The sequence below is a fragment of the Anopheles marshallii genome, chromosome 3 (genome assembly GCF_943734725.1).
Source record: "Anopheles marshallii chromosome 3, idAnoMarsDA_429_01, whole genome shotgun sequence".
Classification (NCBI taxonomy): Eukaryota; Metazoa; Arthropoda; class Insecta; order Diptera; family Culicidae; genus Anopheles; species Anopheles marshallii.
In genome coordinates this window covers 70016729-70036744 of record NC_071327.1, presented here as the reverse complement: position 1 = coordinate 70036744, position 20016 = coordinate 70016729, and the positions used below count along the sequence as shown (strand labels likewise).

Here is a 20016-nt window from a genome sequence, read left to right as displayed (position 1 = left end):
GTATGTCTTTTTTAGCTGTTTGGCAATTCTATGTGAAAAGAAAGGTAAGGTGAAGAGTTAGAAGATTGTGCTGTTATCGGGCTCTTATTGGACCTTAATAGGACTGTTATTGGACTTTCTCGGAAATTCGGTAAAAAAAAACTCAAAACGCTTGAAATGTATGATAAGCAAATGAAAAGCACCCGTTGTTCCGTGTGTACTCCCGCAATTACCTTTATTATTCGCATAATAAATCGCTCATCCTGATCGCTTGTGCAACCGATATTACAGGGTTTTCCATTCTTGCCGGCGACAGTACGAACTTTTCTCCCGCCCGCAACAGGTTCCGTCCCGTTTACCTCTTTTCGCATTCGCAAAAACCGTTTGCCCTAAAAGCTCGGCCATCGTCAAAAGCTGTTTGCCTTGCTGTGCTGTGCGACTGACGGCGATTGTTACTCGGTTGTTCATTGCAGTTCATTCTTCTCCCTTTCCATGGGATACGTGGTGCACATATGCGCACCGCCGTGTGTATCCCGGGTTCGCCACTTCCACCTAGTAAAGATGGATCGATCGGTTCACCTAAACGTATGTTACTACAATTGAATTTGTCATTACATTAATTTTCCCTCAAATCTCACTCTTCTTTGATTTTACAGCGCAACGGGACCGGCCGGCCCATTTGTAGTCCTAGCCCGATTTGCTGACGCCGAGTGCTTCAACGCTTCTACGTTCGATCGGCTCTGTTTGGTGCTTCGTAAGTGGTTCTGAATTTCAGAACAATCGTCTAATCGTTCCAACCGAAAGGAGAACGCACCGTTGCCCGATGCAATAATTAAGAGCGCTCACGCAGGGGGGATGATTTTGTTTTCTGATCGGTTATAATTCCTGCCGGATCTTGCGATTGCAAAGATCTTTACGATCCAGGCTAGGCATCCGCACTAGGCAAAAGTTAGTTTGCCCTCAATGCTGGACCGTAATCCATCCGTAATTTTGTCACAATTTCATTGCATGCCAATCAGGCCCATCGTTTGGGACGGGTGCGTAACACCGAAAGGCCACATACAGTGTGTACAGTGTGTGTCATATATGGATGTGCATACGGGGGTTTTTTTTTTTTAAGATCGTGTTTAATTTGATTTAGCGTTGCCTCTTCGCTTTGCATTGCATAATAGTGTTATTCTGAACGATTACATTTTTGCTACGAAACAATCACTACACATCCTTGGACCGGAACCAGGCTAATCGATAGCTTACACCTATTGTTTATTCCATTGTAGTGTTGGGTGTTGGGCTTGGCGCTATTGTAGAGCTTCGGGCGGCACCCACCGTGCCTACTTGGTTTGCTTTCCTGGTGCGCTGCGAATGTATTGTGTGCATTCAGTTTTCGTGTGAATAATTGTGGTTTTGCGTACGGACTTTCATCACCTTCGACTGAGTGTTTGTACCGGTTCGGTGCATTACAGTGAGAAAGAAAACTTAGTATTACATTGCACAAAGCGCAAAACGCAGGCGGATTAGTGTTAGTGTTTGAATGATGAATCGTCGTGCTCCTGAGCGGGAGTAGTAGGTGAGACAAATTTGCTGTTTTGTTTTGCTAAGTTTGTTTGTTTGTTTTTGTGTGTTTTTTTTTTGTTAAGTAGACGGTAGACGGTTACTACCCAAAATGTGGAAATTCCTTTATATGACGCATATTTAATGCACTACACAATTAGAAGCGATTTTATTTATTTTTTGTTTTGTTTGCTTGGCTTTGGCCAGTGGCTTTATGTGCTGAAATTTTTCCCATCCAACCAACGTTGCACACCGGGCTTTCGGTTCACAGGTTGAAACAAGTTTGATTTACTGCGGACCTTCCAGATCCAGAAGCTGTCATTGTCCTAGTGACGGCATTTGCTATTGAATCGTTACATTTGGCAATGGGTTTGGAAATGTGCTGTGCCACCCCCAACGATAAAGACAGTTCGCCCGGTGGAAATCAGATTCCGTCATACAGAAGGTTTTTTTCGCGTTATATATTTACGTTGCTTATGGCGCACATTTTGCACACACACACACGTGGATCAGTTCGCTTGCATACAGGTTAATACAACGGTTATGAACAGCTGCCTGGGTGCGTAGAGTAGAATATACGAAGAGAAACAATTACGATTACGTTTAGTGGCTGCTCTACGGCCGCAAAGTAGTGATGGGCAGGATTGAATTAAAACATGGCCGGACCGGAACGGAACTGGTTCGATCTTTTAAACCAAACAGAACGGGGCAGATTAGACTACTATTTTATTCTTTTATGTTCTTGTTTGTGTTCCTTCTCATATCTTCTTTTTCGTTACATTTTGTTGCAAATATTTGCCTTTTTTATTTCTTTTACTCTTCTCTCATGTTTTTGCGTTCCTTTTGTGTGTTATTTCGTTTCTGTTTGTTGCATTTGTTTGTTCTTTTTTGTTTATTTTATGTACCTCTTCGTTTCTTTAAGACCTTTTCCGGGTTTTGTTATTCCTTTTCCTTTTCTTTTGGATCCTTTTCCATCTTTTTTGCGTAATTTTGCCTCAATTTTGTTACTTTTCCTGTTCGTGACTTCCAATCCTGTATTTAATGGATGTTAGGCGTAAAATTAAGTGGTTTTTGAACCGGAATAGCAAGAACATACCAGATTCATTCCGCAATGCTCATCTCCTACTACCGTAGAACTGTAGTTCCTGGTGGCACGACCATGTGTGTGTGTGTTAGTGGTACTTTCAGTATAAATCTTGCTATTATTGTTAACAAGCGATTGCTCATTTCTGTGCCAAGCCCATTGCTAAGAGTTTTTCTTTAATTAAAATTAAAGTGTAAGGATCTTACGTTCCTTAGTATCACTCAAATGTTCTCCGCCACAAAGCGAAAGAGAGCTTGCGTGGGTTAACACACACACACACACACACACACACATACATAACCTATCTAGGCAAACAGCTAATGAACAAACAAAGCACCATGGAACGAATCGAACCAGATTCGATCAGCAAAGTCGATTGTTAATCACTTGTGAACACCGTCTACACTACATACATAAACTTTTGCTCTCTCTCTCTCTCTCTCTCTCTCTCTCTCTCTCGCACTTTCGCTCTCGTTCCACTTTTTGTGCAACTGGTTTCGAAAGGAGCTCACAGAAGACCACATTGTTTACAACATGGTATTAATTAGCATGGCTGATCCTTGATCCTTCTAAAAGCGCTACACACACACATACACACATACAAACACATCCATGGTTTACATTCGAAATCGTGTGCTTGTGTATGTTTTAACACTAGCTGTGTTAAATAGAATGTAGCCGTGTAGGTGAGTACCAGAATTGGGCGAATAATGCTACCACTGTGTAGGTTAGTAGTAAGTAGTAGTAGTAGTAATAGTAGCAGTGTAGACGTAAAATGCTACAATTGCAATTGCTACACAAAACATATGACGTATTATCATTGCCTATTCCGGTCGCCATGGTACCCGAAACCGCATGCTGGGATGTGTATTAATGTCCAAAGTATTTGCCGTGCCTGTGGGTGTACGTGTGTGTGTGTTTATTTGTTTGCTGACCATAATGTACGCAGGCAGATGGGTTCAGGTAAATCCGGAATTGCAGCCATTCCTCCCTCAGAGACAATCGAGACTCATTGCACGTATGCCGTCATAGCATCGAAGATTAAACGATTTTCTTTGGTAAGAAGTATTTGCTTTGCTAGTTGCACTACATTTGTCAGACGTCCCCTGTGCCGGGGCTAACTAATACCGCCCAGCGAAACGCCCCGACCGTGTATTTCGTCCACGCCGATTACCACCTTTCGGGTTGTGTTTATCATCCTTCGATTCCTTATAATCATCCTCCTTGCTGGAGTCTGGTTCCGGTTGAGTTCCCGACTCATCATCATCGGTCGCAGATGCTGCTGCTGCTGCTGCTGCGGCCGCTACCTTGTCCGTGTCCTTACCGGTCACATCCGTTTCCATCGGTTCTACCTGTTCCGATCCGTTTTGACCATCCTCACTTTTGCCATCCTCGGCCATGCTGGCATCACCCGATTCTTGCAAACATGAAAGTAAAACCGACACGAAAGTTTAATTGTGGCCCCGAACAAAGTGATTGCCGCCGTGGAACAAAATGGCGCGAAATAAAACAACAACATCAAACACAAAACGTGATATCATGCGGTGAATTTTGAAATAAAATATAACAGAAGGATTTTTGGAGTTCAAGGGAGAACATTTGAATGGCACTTCTGGATTCTTTTGCATGTGGAATTGGTTGCCGAAGATGAGATAGATGTGGAATCATATTCCAATTTCTGATCTTTGTTCATTAGTAATTCTGCCACAAAGCTTTCTCTATGCTGACACATCCTCTTTATCAGAAAGCTTTGAAGATGTGTAAATTTAGAGTGCTTTGCTCAGAATTCAATTTCTATCTTTAAAAGCTCAAGCTACATCTCATTTCAATTGGAAAAGAATCCAGAAAATGTTACAACTTTACCATTTCTTCGCGAAAACTCCAAGAAAATCTCCAAAAAGATTAACTAAAAACAAATAAATAAATAAACAGAAACGGATTCTTTTGCATAAATCAAATTATCACGTGCACCATGTGCGTATATTCACAGTACTAAAGGTTCAATTCGTTTTACACACAGCAGCGCAAACACACTAGTTTGGATTAGTAAGTAGTAGTGGTGATGTGCAACACAAACCCACGGCACGGGTGAGCGACAGAAGGAAACGAAAGGTTACCACAACACTGCATAATAATGCACAAAATAAACCACAGCGTACGGTTGCGTGCAAAGGTATGCTCTAGCAAATAAAGACCAAAGACATCCAACTCAATCACACTGGGCCACTTTTCGCTACCGCGGGAACCGGTGGCCATATCACTTAGGGGGTCAGATTGGAACGAGCGGGACAGCTATTGGTAGTAGTATCATCATAATTATCACCTGTCGCCTCCGATGGATCGTACAGGTCCGAGTCCTTCTTCTCGGTTTCGCCCACATTGCCGGGCTCACCATTCACGTCCTCCGCCGTGTGCTTCTTTTCGTCGGCCAGCTTCTGCTTCTTCTTGGCCGCTTCCGCTTCCTCGAGCGCGACTGCCGCACGCTTCTGGGCGATGCGTACCTCCATGGCCTTCTCGTTCAGAAAGCGTATAAATGCACGGTAGTGCGAATGTGTACGGGCATGCACCTCGCCGGTTGCCTCACTGTCAAAGTACTTGTGACAGATGCGACACTCGACACACTCCAGCTTCCCGATTAGGCTCAAACCGAGCGCACGGTTCTTCCTGTACCGGGGCAGCTTGTTGTCGATTTCCGGCGCTATCTCATCGCCCGGCTTGTAATCCAGTATGCAGTCTTCACTTTCTTCCTCCTTCGCCATCTCGTCCTCCGGACATTCGTCGTCCAGCTTCGGGTCGTCGAGCGTTGCACCGACACCGTCCTCCACCGCGGACGGTTTGCCACACTCGCTACCATCCTCAACGGTCGAGTCGGCCATAGCAGGCGTGTCGTCGTCCGCTTTACTCGTGTCTCCATTTTCACCCGTTCCACCCGATGTCGACTGTTCGCCCGCGGTTTGCTGTTTGGTCACCGATTTCCCATCCGCTTCGGATCGCTTCACACCCGAGCCGGAACCTTCCGGTTTGTCCTTTCGCTTTTTGGGCGCGATCTCCTCGCGTATATCCAGTAGCTCATCGCTCATAGTAGAGATAGTCAGTTCTAAAACAGAGGCACAGAAAACGTTAGCAATCGAACGAAGTTCCAAAGTTCGTGCGGGGTGACTTACGCTTTGTCTTCCGTTCGATCTCGAGCCGGCTCGGTTTGGATTTGCAATTCTTCATGTGCACGACCGAGAGCAGATGGTCGTCGTACTCGGTACGGTTGTGAAACTCCAGCTCGCAGTCGTCACACTTCGGGTGCAGGAACTTCTTCAAATCCAAATGCTTCTCCGAGCGCCGATGGGCGATAATGTGCCCGTAGAAGAACAGCTCACACATCGGGCAGTACTCGCGCACCTTGTAGTAGTTTTTCGCCTTCCCCATACGCTTTAGACGATCGATCTCGATCGTTTTGAGCTGTTCGGCGATGCGCGCCTCCTGCCGGAGCAGCGTCGCCCGCATCCGGTAGCTTTCCTCGATGCTTTCCTTCATCACGCGGTGCGTCCGACCGGTGATGTGGTTTTCGAACGAGGTGGCATCGTACATGTGCTTATCGCACATGTGACAGTAGAGAAAATCGTTCGACACATCCATGTACGGTGATGCCTTGGCAGAGGAGAGCTTTTCCTTTGCGTTGCTGCTGCTGGCGGCAGCCGGTCCACCCGGTAGGTTACCCTTTTTTGCTCCTTTATTGCCACTGTACCGTGTGATCGATGACGCGTGTGATCCACGATCCAGTCGAGCAGGAGTTGGGTTATGGCGAAAGCGAGAAAGACAAATTGGAGAAAAACGTTAATAATTGAAATGTGAGCACATGTATTTCCAATAAACGCAATCAAAACACACGCCCACAAACACAAGCACACACACACACCCACACACCGAACGTTAATTTTGACTTAGTTTTTTGAGGAATCCTTCGCAAGTATAATACACAGTCCCTGTTCTAATGTTTGTTACCATCTTATTACACATTTGCAACTCAGATGGTTGGTGCTTCCAGCATAATTCACTCCCGTTATCTATCTACAGTACCCCAAACGCAAATTCGGACACTTAGTATTTGAGCAATGGTGTATCTTTGGTGATAATTTACTTACTTAATCTTTCATTTACTCATTTATGGAGTACGGGAGTTTTGTAATGAACTTTCATGGGTTTCTTTAACGACAAAGTCGAGTGCAGAAAGTTATGTGCTCACTGGTTCGGCAGAAAACAGGACATGTTGCCAGCTCAAATCACCAAATTAATGTTGTGGTTTATGAATAAGACTTTTTTATGAAGTTTCATATGAGCAGTAAATCAAATCATGAGTCGACTTGTACCAGATACTTGAATTTGCACAGATTCATGAATCCTCACAATCATTGCATGTTTGGACATTGGGCATCTTTATCTTAAATTAATCATAATAATTTTCTAACTTCTCAACTAACTAAGTTCATTTTAAATTTTCGTCAACGAGAACAAAAACACAATTTTGCAACAATGCATCAGTACAATTTAATTGCTTGCGAGCAAAATTCTTTAAAATTTGAACTTTTCTTCCATTATTTCATGATTTATTCGAAGCCCATAAACATTACTTAAGCCTTATAATAACTTCTGGAGATTCCCAATTGTAATAAATGTGATTAGTTTTGTCCTGTTCTTTTATCTTGTTTGCATTTGGGTCTATAATTTTCAAACTTTTACACTTTTTCCACAATTTTAATGAGTTTTGTTTTTAATTTCCTAACCTTTTTAATATATTACGTTCGTTTGTGGAATGAAAAAGTTTCTACTTTTAACGAAATGAAAATTAGCATGGTTTCATGCTCAAAATATCGAAATCCATTCCTTTAATGCACATTTGAAGAAAATACTTTTAAATATAACCTCACGGTAAGACTTCTTTAGTAATCTATTGTAGAAATATTTATGCAACAAAAAAGTAATAGAAAATCATTTATGTCCATTCATAGGCCCTACAAAAACCGCTCACTATGACTCCCAATTGCCTAAGTTGTCCGGATTTGCGTTTGTAGCACTGTATTTACACGATGCGATGTATGATAATGGCGTTTTAAAGCAAATGAAGTACAGTGAAAATACAATAGATCATGCATTGAATTTCTATCAAGATCATTAAAAAAACACTTAAGTAAACTGCATATTGTATATGTGCTCAGCGAGACTAAAGAAATTAAAAAATACAATCAATCTACGAGCAAATACAAAGCCACATAATCTTAAGTGAATTTTCTTTAGGCTAACTATTTTAACAATGTCAATCAAACTACGCTTAAATGTAAAAGAAACATATAAATTCACATGCAGCTTCCAACTAATAGTAACGCGTAACGCGCGAGAAAAAAGAAACAAACAAACAAAAATGGTGCAAAAAGCGAAGAGTGCAAAGATGGTTGTTGTATTTATTACCTGTTCTTATTTTTACTATTATTACTAGACTGAATTGGATTTCGTCTTTGATATCCAAGGTTTAACCGCGAAATATAGTCGTTCTGAAAGAGGGACAAAACCGGTAAAAGAAACACACAGAGTACACAATGAATGGGCGTGACATGTCATACCAGAATCGAAATCATAAATGTGTATACGCTAGAAAATCATAAAATTAATACAGATAGATTATAATATAGCAAAAGAAGAAGGAGAAACAGACCGTAAACCATCCAAACAAAAGGAGCAGTTAAACGAAACCTGGGGACATAAGATTCCACGAACATCAGGAAGAGGGATGATATTTATTTTTGAACGAAAGATTACTTTCTCCGGAGAAAACAAAACCGGGTTGTAGCACTTGAGCTTTCATTTTCTATGCCACATGAAACCCTTATCAACGATACAATCCAATTACAAGTCTAGCATTCGGTACGTGTTTGATACTTTCGGCTGTGTAACGTGCGCTAATAGTAAGAACAGTATAAAAACAGGTTTTTTTTGTTTAATTTCAGGCATACCGTTTTGCATAAAAAGGTAGTAAAAAAAGAAACAAAAAAACCAACAAAAAAAAAACAACAACAGTGAAATGATTTGCTTAACGAGGTGAGGCGACAGCAAAAAAGTCATCGAAAAAACAACATTCGTACATTCGGAACGAGTTTTTGGTAAACCAGAGAAGAATGAACAGAGCATGAAACGATCAATTAACAGTGATGTACAGAGCGTAATAGCTGAAACGACCATCCAACAAACAGATGTTGTAATTCGCGAAACCGAACCGTGCAAGGAAGAAGAAAATGGAAGAACAAAATAAATTAGATAACGTTCAGGAACGATTTGTTTGTGTGTGTGTACGTGTGTTTGCCACAATATGCATCGTAGTGCATCTGCATCGGTGCAATGAATATGCAGGATATGTTTGTCCACCAGAAGCACCACCAACCAGCAAAACAAATGAAATAGTTCTGGAAACGCTGAACATTGTTGATGCAATTTTCTAGTTTGTTTTTTCTTCAAATACGGAAAAGACTGTCTCGAAAATCTCCAATGCCATCTTCCATACTGTCAAATTCATCAAAGGGAAGGTGCATCAACTTCGATCATTCAACTGTTATACCGGAACCGGTGCAGCGGCTTTGTTTTCATCACACATACATCCGCCTCCAGTGTTTCGTAAGCCCGAAAATGCTCTTGTTCATTGTTCTTACCTATTACGATCATGGGTACGGCTGCTGGTACCAGCATTGCCGAGTGCCTCTTTGCCAAACGGTTTATTACAATTCTTCGCCAGCACATTCTTGGTACGGGCAACGGCATCCGGTTTGCGTATGCCACGTCCATTGATGTTACGATTTTTACCATATCGATTCTGAACGATCAGTTTCGAGGCGAACAAAAACATATACAAAATATGAAGAAAGAGAGTGAGAGCGGAAAAGAGAAAAAGAGAGAAATAAATGAAGAAACAATAAGGAACCGTTCCGTTCGGCTTGTTGTGGAACGTTTGATCAAATCACTTGGCATACGTGTTATACGCCAACAAGGAGTGAGCTGTTATACGATCGGCTGTTTAGTTGAGGATATCGAACAAAAAAAAAAAAGATGTTCTCGCTGATGTTCGAGGAATATTATGGAAGGTTGAATAAAAGGATAAGATCAAAAGGACAAAAAGATTAAAGGGACACTAAATTCGGACACTGTTCGTCCTGCTATAAATCCAGCGTTAATTTAACAAAAAAAAACTGTAATACAATAGAATTCCACAGCAAAGTGAAAGAACAGATAATATATAGCTAATATTATTAGAAAAATTTGAACACCAAAAAATAATTTGATTATTAAAGAACGTAAAACAGGACGAAGAAAACAGATCGAAAGTTAATTGATTGGTTCACTCGGATTGAATCTATTACGATCAAATTTCGGCGTAAATGATACTTTACACATTAATTATGATTGTTGTTTGCGCCATCAGCGTGAGATTAGACAATTAATTTTAGTGAAAAAAAAACTGTTTAAGTTTAAAAAAACTGTACAAAAACTACAAGAAAAATGAACATATGTTAACCGAATTGTAAACAATAATTAGTAATAAACTTTTAACCGAATTTGTTATTCAAAACGAGGAATTCATTTGACGAAACATTCGCTCAAATTGGGGTAAATTGAGGTAATTAAAAAATAACCCTTATGCTTAGCTAGGATGGAACAGTTTTCACTATGAACACTATTTCCGGATGAAAGAAACAAACTAATGTAACAAACGAAGGTAAAGTAAAAGAGCAAAAGCGTCTGCTTTTCTCCGGGCCAGATGATCACTATAAGCCAAAACAACACAGGAACAGCACGGCACATGGTGCACGACACACTTACCCTAATGAAGTTGTAACCATTCATGTCGTCGAAACGCGAAGATTGAACACCGTCCAGCAGGGACGGTACCTGGTTCGCGTTCTGATTACCGAGCAGGTTGTTAATTAAGCTGTTGGCAAATGAGAGCGCATCATTGTTCACGCGGACACCGCCCACACCCGCATCCCAAGGATTGATACGGTTGCCATAGTTGTTGCCGAAGTTGCCACTGCCTCCGCCGCCGCCGCCGCCGCCACCTCCGCCACCTCCTCCGCCGCTTCCACCGCCACCGCCACCACCACGACGGTTGTTGTTGCGGTAAGCCATGGCGTTCAGTCGGTACGTTACTGCAAGCTGCTTCACTTAACAGGAGTATCTGGAACGGAGCCCGGCCAACAAACAACAAACACCATTAGCCACAATCTGCCCAAACACACACGGTACGCTTACGCAAACGGTCATCAATCGGGATTCTTTTTTTTTTGTTTTTGCTTTTGTGGCCGCCAATATCGATGTAATGCAGTCAAACTGAAACACCGTTTGGCGGTGTTCGGCGTTTGCTGAAGGATGGTTTTAGAACACAGCCGGCCCGGCATGAGAGTTCTGGAGAAACGACCGGCTGTGGTGTGACATGCGCAGAACACCGCCGTAATAGGACTCTACTTTGCAACATGTAAACTTTTTTTCAGATGCTTTCTTAATGTAGCATAAGCAATTAAGTAGCACAACAGTTTGGGGCACAGATTTCTAAGAATTATGTGAAGTTTGGTAACAAATTTTAGGCGCTATTTTGAATGTAAAACCACTGCAAAAAAAAGCTGTGGCAGCTTTCAAAGATCACGAGAAAACGAAATGAAGCAAATAAAAGGCGTGATCAGTATGCTTCCCTAATTTGTTGAGGGATTCAAAAAGGGGTTGTTTCTTATGATCTGCCTCCAGTGGTCAAACTTAAAATAACAATGAGTGAGACTAATAACAATGGAAACAATAGCAATACGGCCTGGCTGTCCTAATTGAATAAAAAAATAACAATGGAAACAATAGATACAGATGCTTACACAAGAAAAGCAGATCAACGGCCCTTTAGTTTAGCAAATCTTCTCCTCAACCAGTCCGCTATTGGCTGCAGCCACAACGGATAACTCTTATGTCAAAACCGTCCAATTTTCCAGCCTGTCAAAAATCGATCGAAACAGCTGTTCGAAGAGTAGGCAAAAATCAACCCCTAGGTGGTGTGGATTTTATGTCGCCCTTTCTTCTACTCTTTTGTTTTATTCTTCTTTTTTGATTTTACACACATTCATGACACTGTGCTTAAAAACAATTGGAAGTAAACTAAGAAATCTTTCAATGTGATTTTTGTTGTTTTTTGTACGAACGCATGTATGTAGACACAGCCACACATGCAAGCAAACAATCGCACAGCACACACAGTTAGAAAACACCGGATCAACAAACATCAGCGTATTTTCCCCCGAGAGGTTACATGTTATATTGCCAATGAGAGCAATGATCACTCGGTTGTACACCGTACCGGCTTCCTTCACATTTGCTGACGGCTGATGTAGCGAAATGGCTGGAAAAATGCTGGCCGTTTCATCCGCTGGTCGCATCATATCGCCACCGCTGAGGGAGTAACCGAGAGAGAGCGTGCCGAGCCGAGCGAGAAAAGCACTTGTGAAAAATCGATAATTTTCCACCACCTAAACATCATCCGCCTATTTATCGACACGCCAGGCCTATACAACGTTAAAAAAGTGCTTACCGCTCGGCTACAATTGCATTTGTTGCAGGCGAACCATTTGCGTCTCACATTAATGTAACATAAATGCCGGCAATCGCCACCGGGCCACCGGGGGCTGATAATAAACGTGTAGCCTTTCTTTTTCTTTTTCTGTTTCAATTAACTTACGCACGACAGCACAAGCGGCACAATCGAAACACGATTTGAGCGAACTCGGATGGATCTAAGCTATTGCAACCATGCGTATGCCGGTGGTCGAATAATAACGGCTTCAAATTACGGTGCGTTTAGTATTACTTACATGATATATAGAAGAAAAATGCGCACACTTTGAGATACACCTTTGAAATTTTCTGAAAGGGATGAAAAACTTTGACAGACGAAGTTTTTATTTTCATAAAACGTTTCGTAAAACGTTAGCCTCGTTGCGTGGCTCCGTTTGTCTCGCTCTGGCACGGTGCGGTTCTCTTTCGCGCGAATCGTCTGACGTCGGCGTTTATGTTGCACGACGTGCATACGTTTTGATGTTGCGCAGAATTTAAAATGTCCGTTGGTGCAATATGATACGTTTATTTAGGTTAAACGAAGTAAAAATAATATGACTAGCTGTTATAACGAAACCGAAGCGTTGGTTTTTTCAGATGTTTAGAACCAACAAATAAAGTTAGATCCAGTGATGCTGGTCGCGATGATGCTAATCATTTCAGCGATATTTAGCCAATAATATCACTGAAGAAACACTGTAACACACTGTTGTGTGTAAATCACACTGATATTTCAACTCTATCAGAAATAAGAAGATGTTATAATACCATAATTGCCTGTTGGAATGCATTTTCTGACGACGGCGCTCGACCGTGAACAGTTTAGAGGATTCTTGTAGCAGGAACCCCCCGCGAAGCGGTTGTAGCGCCGTATAAGTAAGTAAGTATAATGACATTATATTATCAGTAAGTATACAAAACATAAGCAAAATAAAATGAATATAAAGGAAGAAAAAGGAACACTGCACGACCCATTTCCTTCCGTCCAAATAAATGCATTATTCATCTTTTTTTTTATTGAAGCATCATTCCATTTCGTTTACACCTGGTTTTGTATTTTGTAAAGTGTACGTGTGTGTCCGCTCTTTGATATTGTGTTCTTACATCAGGTTTGCACCTCATTTCACACCCAATAATTGTCGCCTTTCGCTGCTTCATAATTACTCAAACGAACCGTCCGCCACACCGCACATAGATTTTGCCCTCCAACTGCCCTAACAAACGTTTATTTTGCTCTAGTGAAAGAGATCTTTGATAATAATTTTTTTTGCATTCGCCTTTCAACTCCCATTTCCTCTTTTTTCTTGTGATCATGTACGGCATAACAACGTTAGAAAAGTAATGAATGTCTTTCGATAACAATTATTTAAACAATAAATCGAATGTGTTGCCCTTTTTTTCTGCTGTTTAATTTTCGAATAAACGACCGATCGTACATCGCTACACTGCAGCAGCACATACATTGGTTTGTTGTGTTGTGGTTTGGTTTTTCACACCTTGTAAGATACAGCAAGTGCCAGTGCTTTCGTGCCAGCTGTAAGTAGTGACTTTAAAAAGCAGGCATTCAATGTTTGCCACCCTCACAGAAAAAAAAACACAGTCTTCCTTTCACCATAGATATTCCAACAATTGATATTTGCATCTTTGCTTAACTTTACTTGAACGGCTCTACACGTTCAGCAAAGGTAGCCGGTTTGCAGGAGCTTCAGTATGTTTGTTTGTTTCCTTTGTTTCGGTATGTTTGTTTCCTTTGTTTCAGAATGTTTGTTTCCTTTGTTTCAGAACGATTTTTGTTTTATTTGTTTCTTTTGACTCTGTGTGTTTGTTTCGTTTGTTTGTTTCCTTTGTTTCGGTGTGTTTGTGCGTGTTTTTTGTTGTTGGTGTGGTGAAATAGTACATTACACATCAACAGTGGATCGAGTTGGATATTTGTGTGTGTGTGTTTTGTTTTGTTTCTATAGTTTTGTTGCATGTTTCTTCGGTGTGACAATTCAATTAGTTTGGGTTTAATATATCGTTTTATTTAGAGTATATATAGCAAAATAGGGTTATTAAACGGCTATGAAATGCAGTTACTTTTGTTAATATTTCACGATTAGCTACTAAGTTTGTTATCGCGTTACATCATTAATATAACTACTATTTACCTAGCTTATCAACTTGTTTATCTCGTACCACGCTTGTTTACGCACATCAAAACTGAACCAAAAAATGGCTGAGATGGTGAAAAAGGGAGCGGTTTGGTTTTTCTATTTGTTGTTCACATAGCACTGCTCTGTTCGGAGGAAAAATTGTTCTCTTACAAAAAAGTGGCTATCGTTAAAAAAATGGCTGCCTTTGCGCCAACATTACACATATCAAACACGTCCCCAGCCCAGTGGGTTTGATTGGTCCATCGCGTGCAAACAGGACACTATATTTATTGCGCTGTGTGTACATTGGAAGCAGTACGGTAGAGAATTAGAACAGCGTATGTATGTGTTAAAGAGAGAGAGAGAGAGAGAGAGAGAGAGAGAGAGAGAAAGAGATGGAGTTTAAATATTTTCCTATAAGAATCAAAGCCTTAAAATATATGCACTTGCACGATTTTGTGTATATATTTCTTAAGAGCCCAAGAAGTACACTAGGTACATTAAAAATATTGGATCAAAGAGGGCCTTGATAGTAGTGAGAGTGACAGCGATATACATTGAATCAACATTAATCATTTTCATCGATGGTGGTGACAAACAATTTTCGATTTTCGAACCCAACAAGCACACTAACATTGTTTACTTATTTCATTCCAAGTACATAGCCAGTAGTGGTCTAATAGTTACAGGGTTTTCGTGCTAAAGTTGTTAAAACTGGGATCGTTTCGGAGTAATTTTCAAGTAAAACTAGAATGTATCGAGGTAGCTCTTGAGTTTGACGCTACCTTCTAGAACTTTACCAAGCTAAAATCCACTCTGCAGTAAGCTTTCGCGATTGGCACACTGAAGGCTTTCAGCAGACTCGATTAAAACTTGCAAAAGTTCTAGCAAATGGATTCCAGCATCTATCTCGACATACTCCAGTTCAACTTGAAAGGGACTCCGGGAATGACAGCAGCTCCCTTCAAGAACTCCCGCAAGATAGCTCAAACTCTGAATGTTTTTTTCAAGTCACACACAAATAAATGGAACATCACACTGATTTTTGCTCAATTTCATCATGAAATTTTAGAAACGGAACACAAACCCTACAACACCAGTGGACCGCCTTGAACAACAAAAACCAAAAAAAAACAACCCTTAAAAGCCAAACAGTGTACTACGGCTATAGTTCCTACGCGTTAGTATGTAGTCAATATGTTAAAGTTTAATATCGCCGTGCAAACAGCGCACACAGCTCCCGTTTTGCTATACATGTTAACGTTCGTTTGTTTGTGTTTATGTGTGTGTGTGTTCTTTGCAGTTAAAAAGATAGTCTCAACAGTGCCGGTTGCTGGTTTTAGTTCAGCCGTGTAAAGTAGCGGTTGCGTATGGTAGGTGTGTTGATACAAATGGCGAGACTAAACGGTATGCCGCCGATCGCCGCAAAGTACATGACAACTAGATGAACTGTTCGCTCCCTAGCTGCACAGTGCGTTTACTTACTTTCTCCGCGTGTGTGATCGTGAGGCCGTGATCTGAGGAGAATAGTAAAAGTTGTGCGCGAAATGCGTCTCACTTTGCGTTAGAGAAAATTATGTTGAAATAACCTAAACACCACGTATTATCGCAATAGATCATCTTTTTCGGAAGTGTTTCTCTGTGGCGCTGTCTAGTACAATTGCCATTTCCCTATTCCACTGTGTTCCTGCAGAGAGTATCGTAATTTAAACGCGCAAATGGCACGAGTTCCGTTGTTCAGCAGCTGTTTACAATCTTAAATATTTACACGCTGATAATGCTTAGTAGACTCATCAAACTGTAATACAGATAGTGAATACGTACTGCTACTAGTAAACGTAATGGATTTCATATGTCAGTTAATTGTATTGTAAATCCGTAGCATTTAAAATATGTTAATAATTATATAATGTCACTAACTACCAACAGTGAGGAAGAAGGGGAGAAAAAGTTAACAACGAGCCTTAACCGTACGAGGACTTGGATTGGTTGAATAAGTGTGGGTAGTAATGATTTTTTTTTTCTTCTAATTTTGCGCATAAATATGTTCCACGCACTGTGGCCACCCTCATGCAAGCGTAACACGCGTGTCATAGTTCCTTCGTTTCATCCTTCTGGTTACTATCTTATCGCCCCTTTCCTCATTCCATGTCGCTTTTCCTTTTTTCGAAATGCCTTCCTGACCAACTCACCAAATCCAGCAGGACTTCCAAGTTTGCATTAAGTTGTTCTTAAATTTTAAGACGGGTGCGGGTTGAGATAGAAATTGGTTAGGGTGATGCATTAAGATGCTAGTAGGGCGCTTTGCTATAAGCACAAAGTACAGCAAAAACTGTCCCTTTTCGCTGCTGCGACGATCATGCCGTGTGGCGATCGTACGTGTTTAGGTACAGAAACATCACCGTGCGCCGGTACGAGATGTGTACTATGTGGTAAGATTGCAAAAGATTATCAAAAGAGTTAGTTTATATCTTCCGTAAGTAATTTGGCGTCTGGTTTTAGTTGCTCCTTTTCGCTTCCTCTTCTGTTCTACCTACACACGTTCTCGTGCTCGTTGGGGGAATTGAACAAAATTACTCTGTGTTCGCTACTGTTCGTTAAAATGGACCAAAATATAAACATTTATTCTGCGCAGCACTGAAACTGCTGTTTGGTAGTGCAAATTTTGTATAAGAGAGCTAAGTGTGTGTGTGTATGTGTGGGTGTGTTTTGGTTTGTTTCATTGATTTATTCTTGTTATATAATATGTTTACAAAACAGCTTCAAAACATGAAAAGTACGGAGGGCCACACAACGACTTTGGCAATGAACAAATGGTTCGGGCGAGTGTGCTAAAAGCGAGGCGCGGTTGGTAAGATGTAAAAAGGACACAAATAACTACAGAGCTCGCACCCTTCTGGATACACGCAAGACCCGTAAACTTAGCATTAGATAAGTCGTGTGAAACGCACGCGCACACGTGCAAAACTAGTACAGCCTCCGCGTAGTAGGCCCGAATCGAATGTTCTCCTCACAGTTTAACTACACGTACTCCCTGTAAATACATTGTGGTACACCCGCTTCCTTCGCAGTATATGCCGACAATAAACACTGTACCAACGTACGTAAAAATTACAAAACGCTAACAAGAAACCCCCCGACCATCGGAGATACATTTAAAAAATCAACCAAGGTGAAACCGACTACCTAGACTTTGTGGCTAAACTATGTACGTTCCTTGCTTTTGCTATCTATAACAATGTAAAGGAGGCTTATTACATAAGGCTGCAAACAAAAGTGCGCTAAAGAAACGTCGTCCTACGCGACTTAGTCCGGTGTGCGGTGAACTAATTACACACAAAACCGATTGTCACTTGCTAATTGAGTTGCCGCTGCAACCGCGGCCTATTTTTAAATGCAGTCTGTGAAAGACTTAAAAGATCACAACTTAAGTCGATCGGATAATATATTGTTCGGGGTTACATCACTTCAGGATAGTGAAAGGTAATGGCCGTATTTTCCCGTGCGTAAAAGATTCCGCGTATTTTTGAACAAATATTTATGGAAAAAGCTTTTCAGTGATAAGTAACTTTCTTCATCATAGAAACCGTGGGATTTCTCATCAATCTCACGGAGGAATCTCTCTTTTCGAAAATGGCAGAGTGCTTTGTGCCATCTATGGCATTGAAGATGTCACACTTCTTGAAAAACTTAATGACAAACTCTGTGTTGACACCATTCCATGGCTGGATAATCCAGTTGCAGTCCTCTCCGAGGGTTGATTTTCTCACCTTTGCAGGTCTTGGCTGCTTGGAGTTAACATTTTGCATTTCACCTTATTCTGGTTCTATCAATAAGGCAAAAATAAGATGAGAATAAGGCCAAAAGGAATGGAATTCTCTCCCATTTCGTCCGAAGGGATAGAAATAAAGATTCATTCCATAGTGAGAATACCATCCAGGATACATCTTCCATTCGTCTTATTCTGAGTCTACCATTAAGACCAGAATAAGGCGAGAAAAAGGCGAAAATTTTGTATCGAATTTTGTCTCAAATCTCGAATGAAAGCCTAGCGTCTTTCAAACCAGCACAACCGAAAACATATTCAATTCAAACGCAAGGTGCAATTCCGTTAACATTAGCTACAAAAAGTCTTTATCTCCTTCGTTTAGAAACCCTCTATGTATTACCAAAAAGAATGGGACAAAAATGGACCCCTTACATACACGGAAAAGCACGGTAAATTAATAAATCGTTGGTATCGACAGGGAAAGAAATTGTTTTGTTTGCATTGGAAGCTATTCAAGCTTTCCCCTAAATTAGCACTTTGAAAGAACTAGCCTGAATCGCGTTCAACTTAAGTCATGTTATTTTGTTATGCGTGTATGTTTACGTGAGTTTACATTTCTGTGTGTGTCATTTGTTGTTTCCTCATAATTCGGCTGTATGCTTGTTTCCTCTTTCTTCTGGTTTGTTTCGTGTTGTTGTAATGTTTGTAATTAGTTAACTAATATCACATTGTAGAGTAGAAGATACATTTCCATACATAATGTTCCGGTACGACTTTTCTTCCATTGTTTTTTTTTTTGCATTTCCTTTGCCACCTCTTATTAGCTTCTCAATTAGGCTGTGTGCATTTAACGCATTGAGAACGATCGGTTTTGATACCATCAACTGCAGTGTTGTTATTTCCATGAGATTTTTGTTACGTTTGCTCGTCTAAAGAACAGAAGTAATGTACGTGCTACGCCTATGCAATCGTTTCGCCACCGTTTGCTGCCGTAATTCTCTTTGCTCTCATTGTTAGCAACATTTTGTCAGTGTTTTTTTTTTTTGTTGTTTTTGTTTGCGGTTTTCAGATTTTTTGGTGCGCTTTAGTAATGTATGTTATTGTGCTATGTATTTTTGATTTTTTTTGCAGGACGATGTTTTTGCGCCTTCTTTTTCTAACGACGTACCGTGTTTTTATTACATTAGATAACAATAAGTCTTTGCCGCAACTGCCGCAATTTGTAGTTTGTTTGTTTGCCTTCTTTTAGCTCTCAATTGGATTTTAATGCTTGCATCTTGTTTAAGTGCATTATTTGATACCGTAATACATATATTTTGTGTTTGCTGCCCTCGCTGCCGACTGTGCCTTCTAGCCGCAGCAGGTGTACTTTGAATAGTTATGTGGCCTCATAGCTAGCTTTTAATAACGAAATTCATTGCCCAATAGTCGCACAAAGCTGATGCTTTACGTGGCATTTTCTTCAAGCGTCTTTTTATTCACCTTCAGCTTTGAATTGTAAGTTGAATTCACTCGCAAAAAATTAGCTCCTTGCGTAGCTGTATTATTGGAAGCAATTTTAAAATGCTATATCGCTCACCGTTTGCTTCGGCTATCGCTTTACGTTGTCTGCGACGGTTGCAAACCCCTTTCGTGCTTATTGCACTCGTCGCCTATTCACGGCCACAACAGTCCTTGCCCCGTTCAGCATTTAACAAAACAAACAACATGCTACCGACTCTGATGCTGCCTCCTACACAATGGCACGGTGCGTATTCCTGGTGTTGTGTTCCGATAAGGTACCGTATCCCACGTTCGCCTCCGTAATAGCGCCGCTTTTACAGTCAGTCGGCGACCGAATTGCCCACGTTACAGCGCCCGCTAATTAGTTCTTCGCTAGC

At 41.0% G+C, this 20016-nt stretch overlaps 1 protein-coding gene across 1 annotated transcript; it reads right to left on the bottom strand.

The window, feature by feature from the left end:
• Positions 1–3735: 3735 nt before the first annotated feature.
• LOC128712227 (zinc finger protein on ecdysone puffs) lies at positions 3736–10774 on the bottom strand. The gene is made up of 5 exons (XM_053807123.1): positions 10469–10774; positions 9304–9464; positions 5779–6347; positions 4938–5711; positions 3736–4031 (listed from the first exon to the last, which is right to left on the bottom strand). The coding sequence occupies exons 1-5, from the start codon at positions 10772–10774 to the stop codon at positions 3736–3738; spliced, it is 2106 nt and encodes a 701-aa protein (XP_053663098.1).
• Between the last annotated feature and the right edge of the window lie 9242 nt (positions 10775–20016).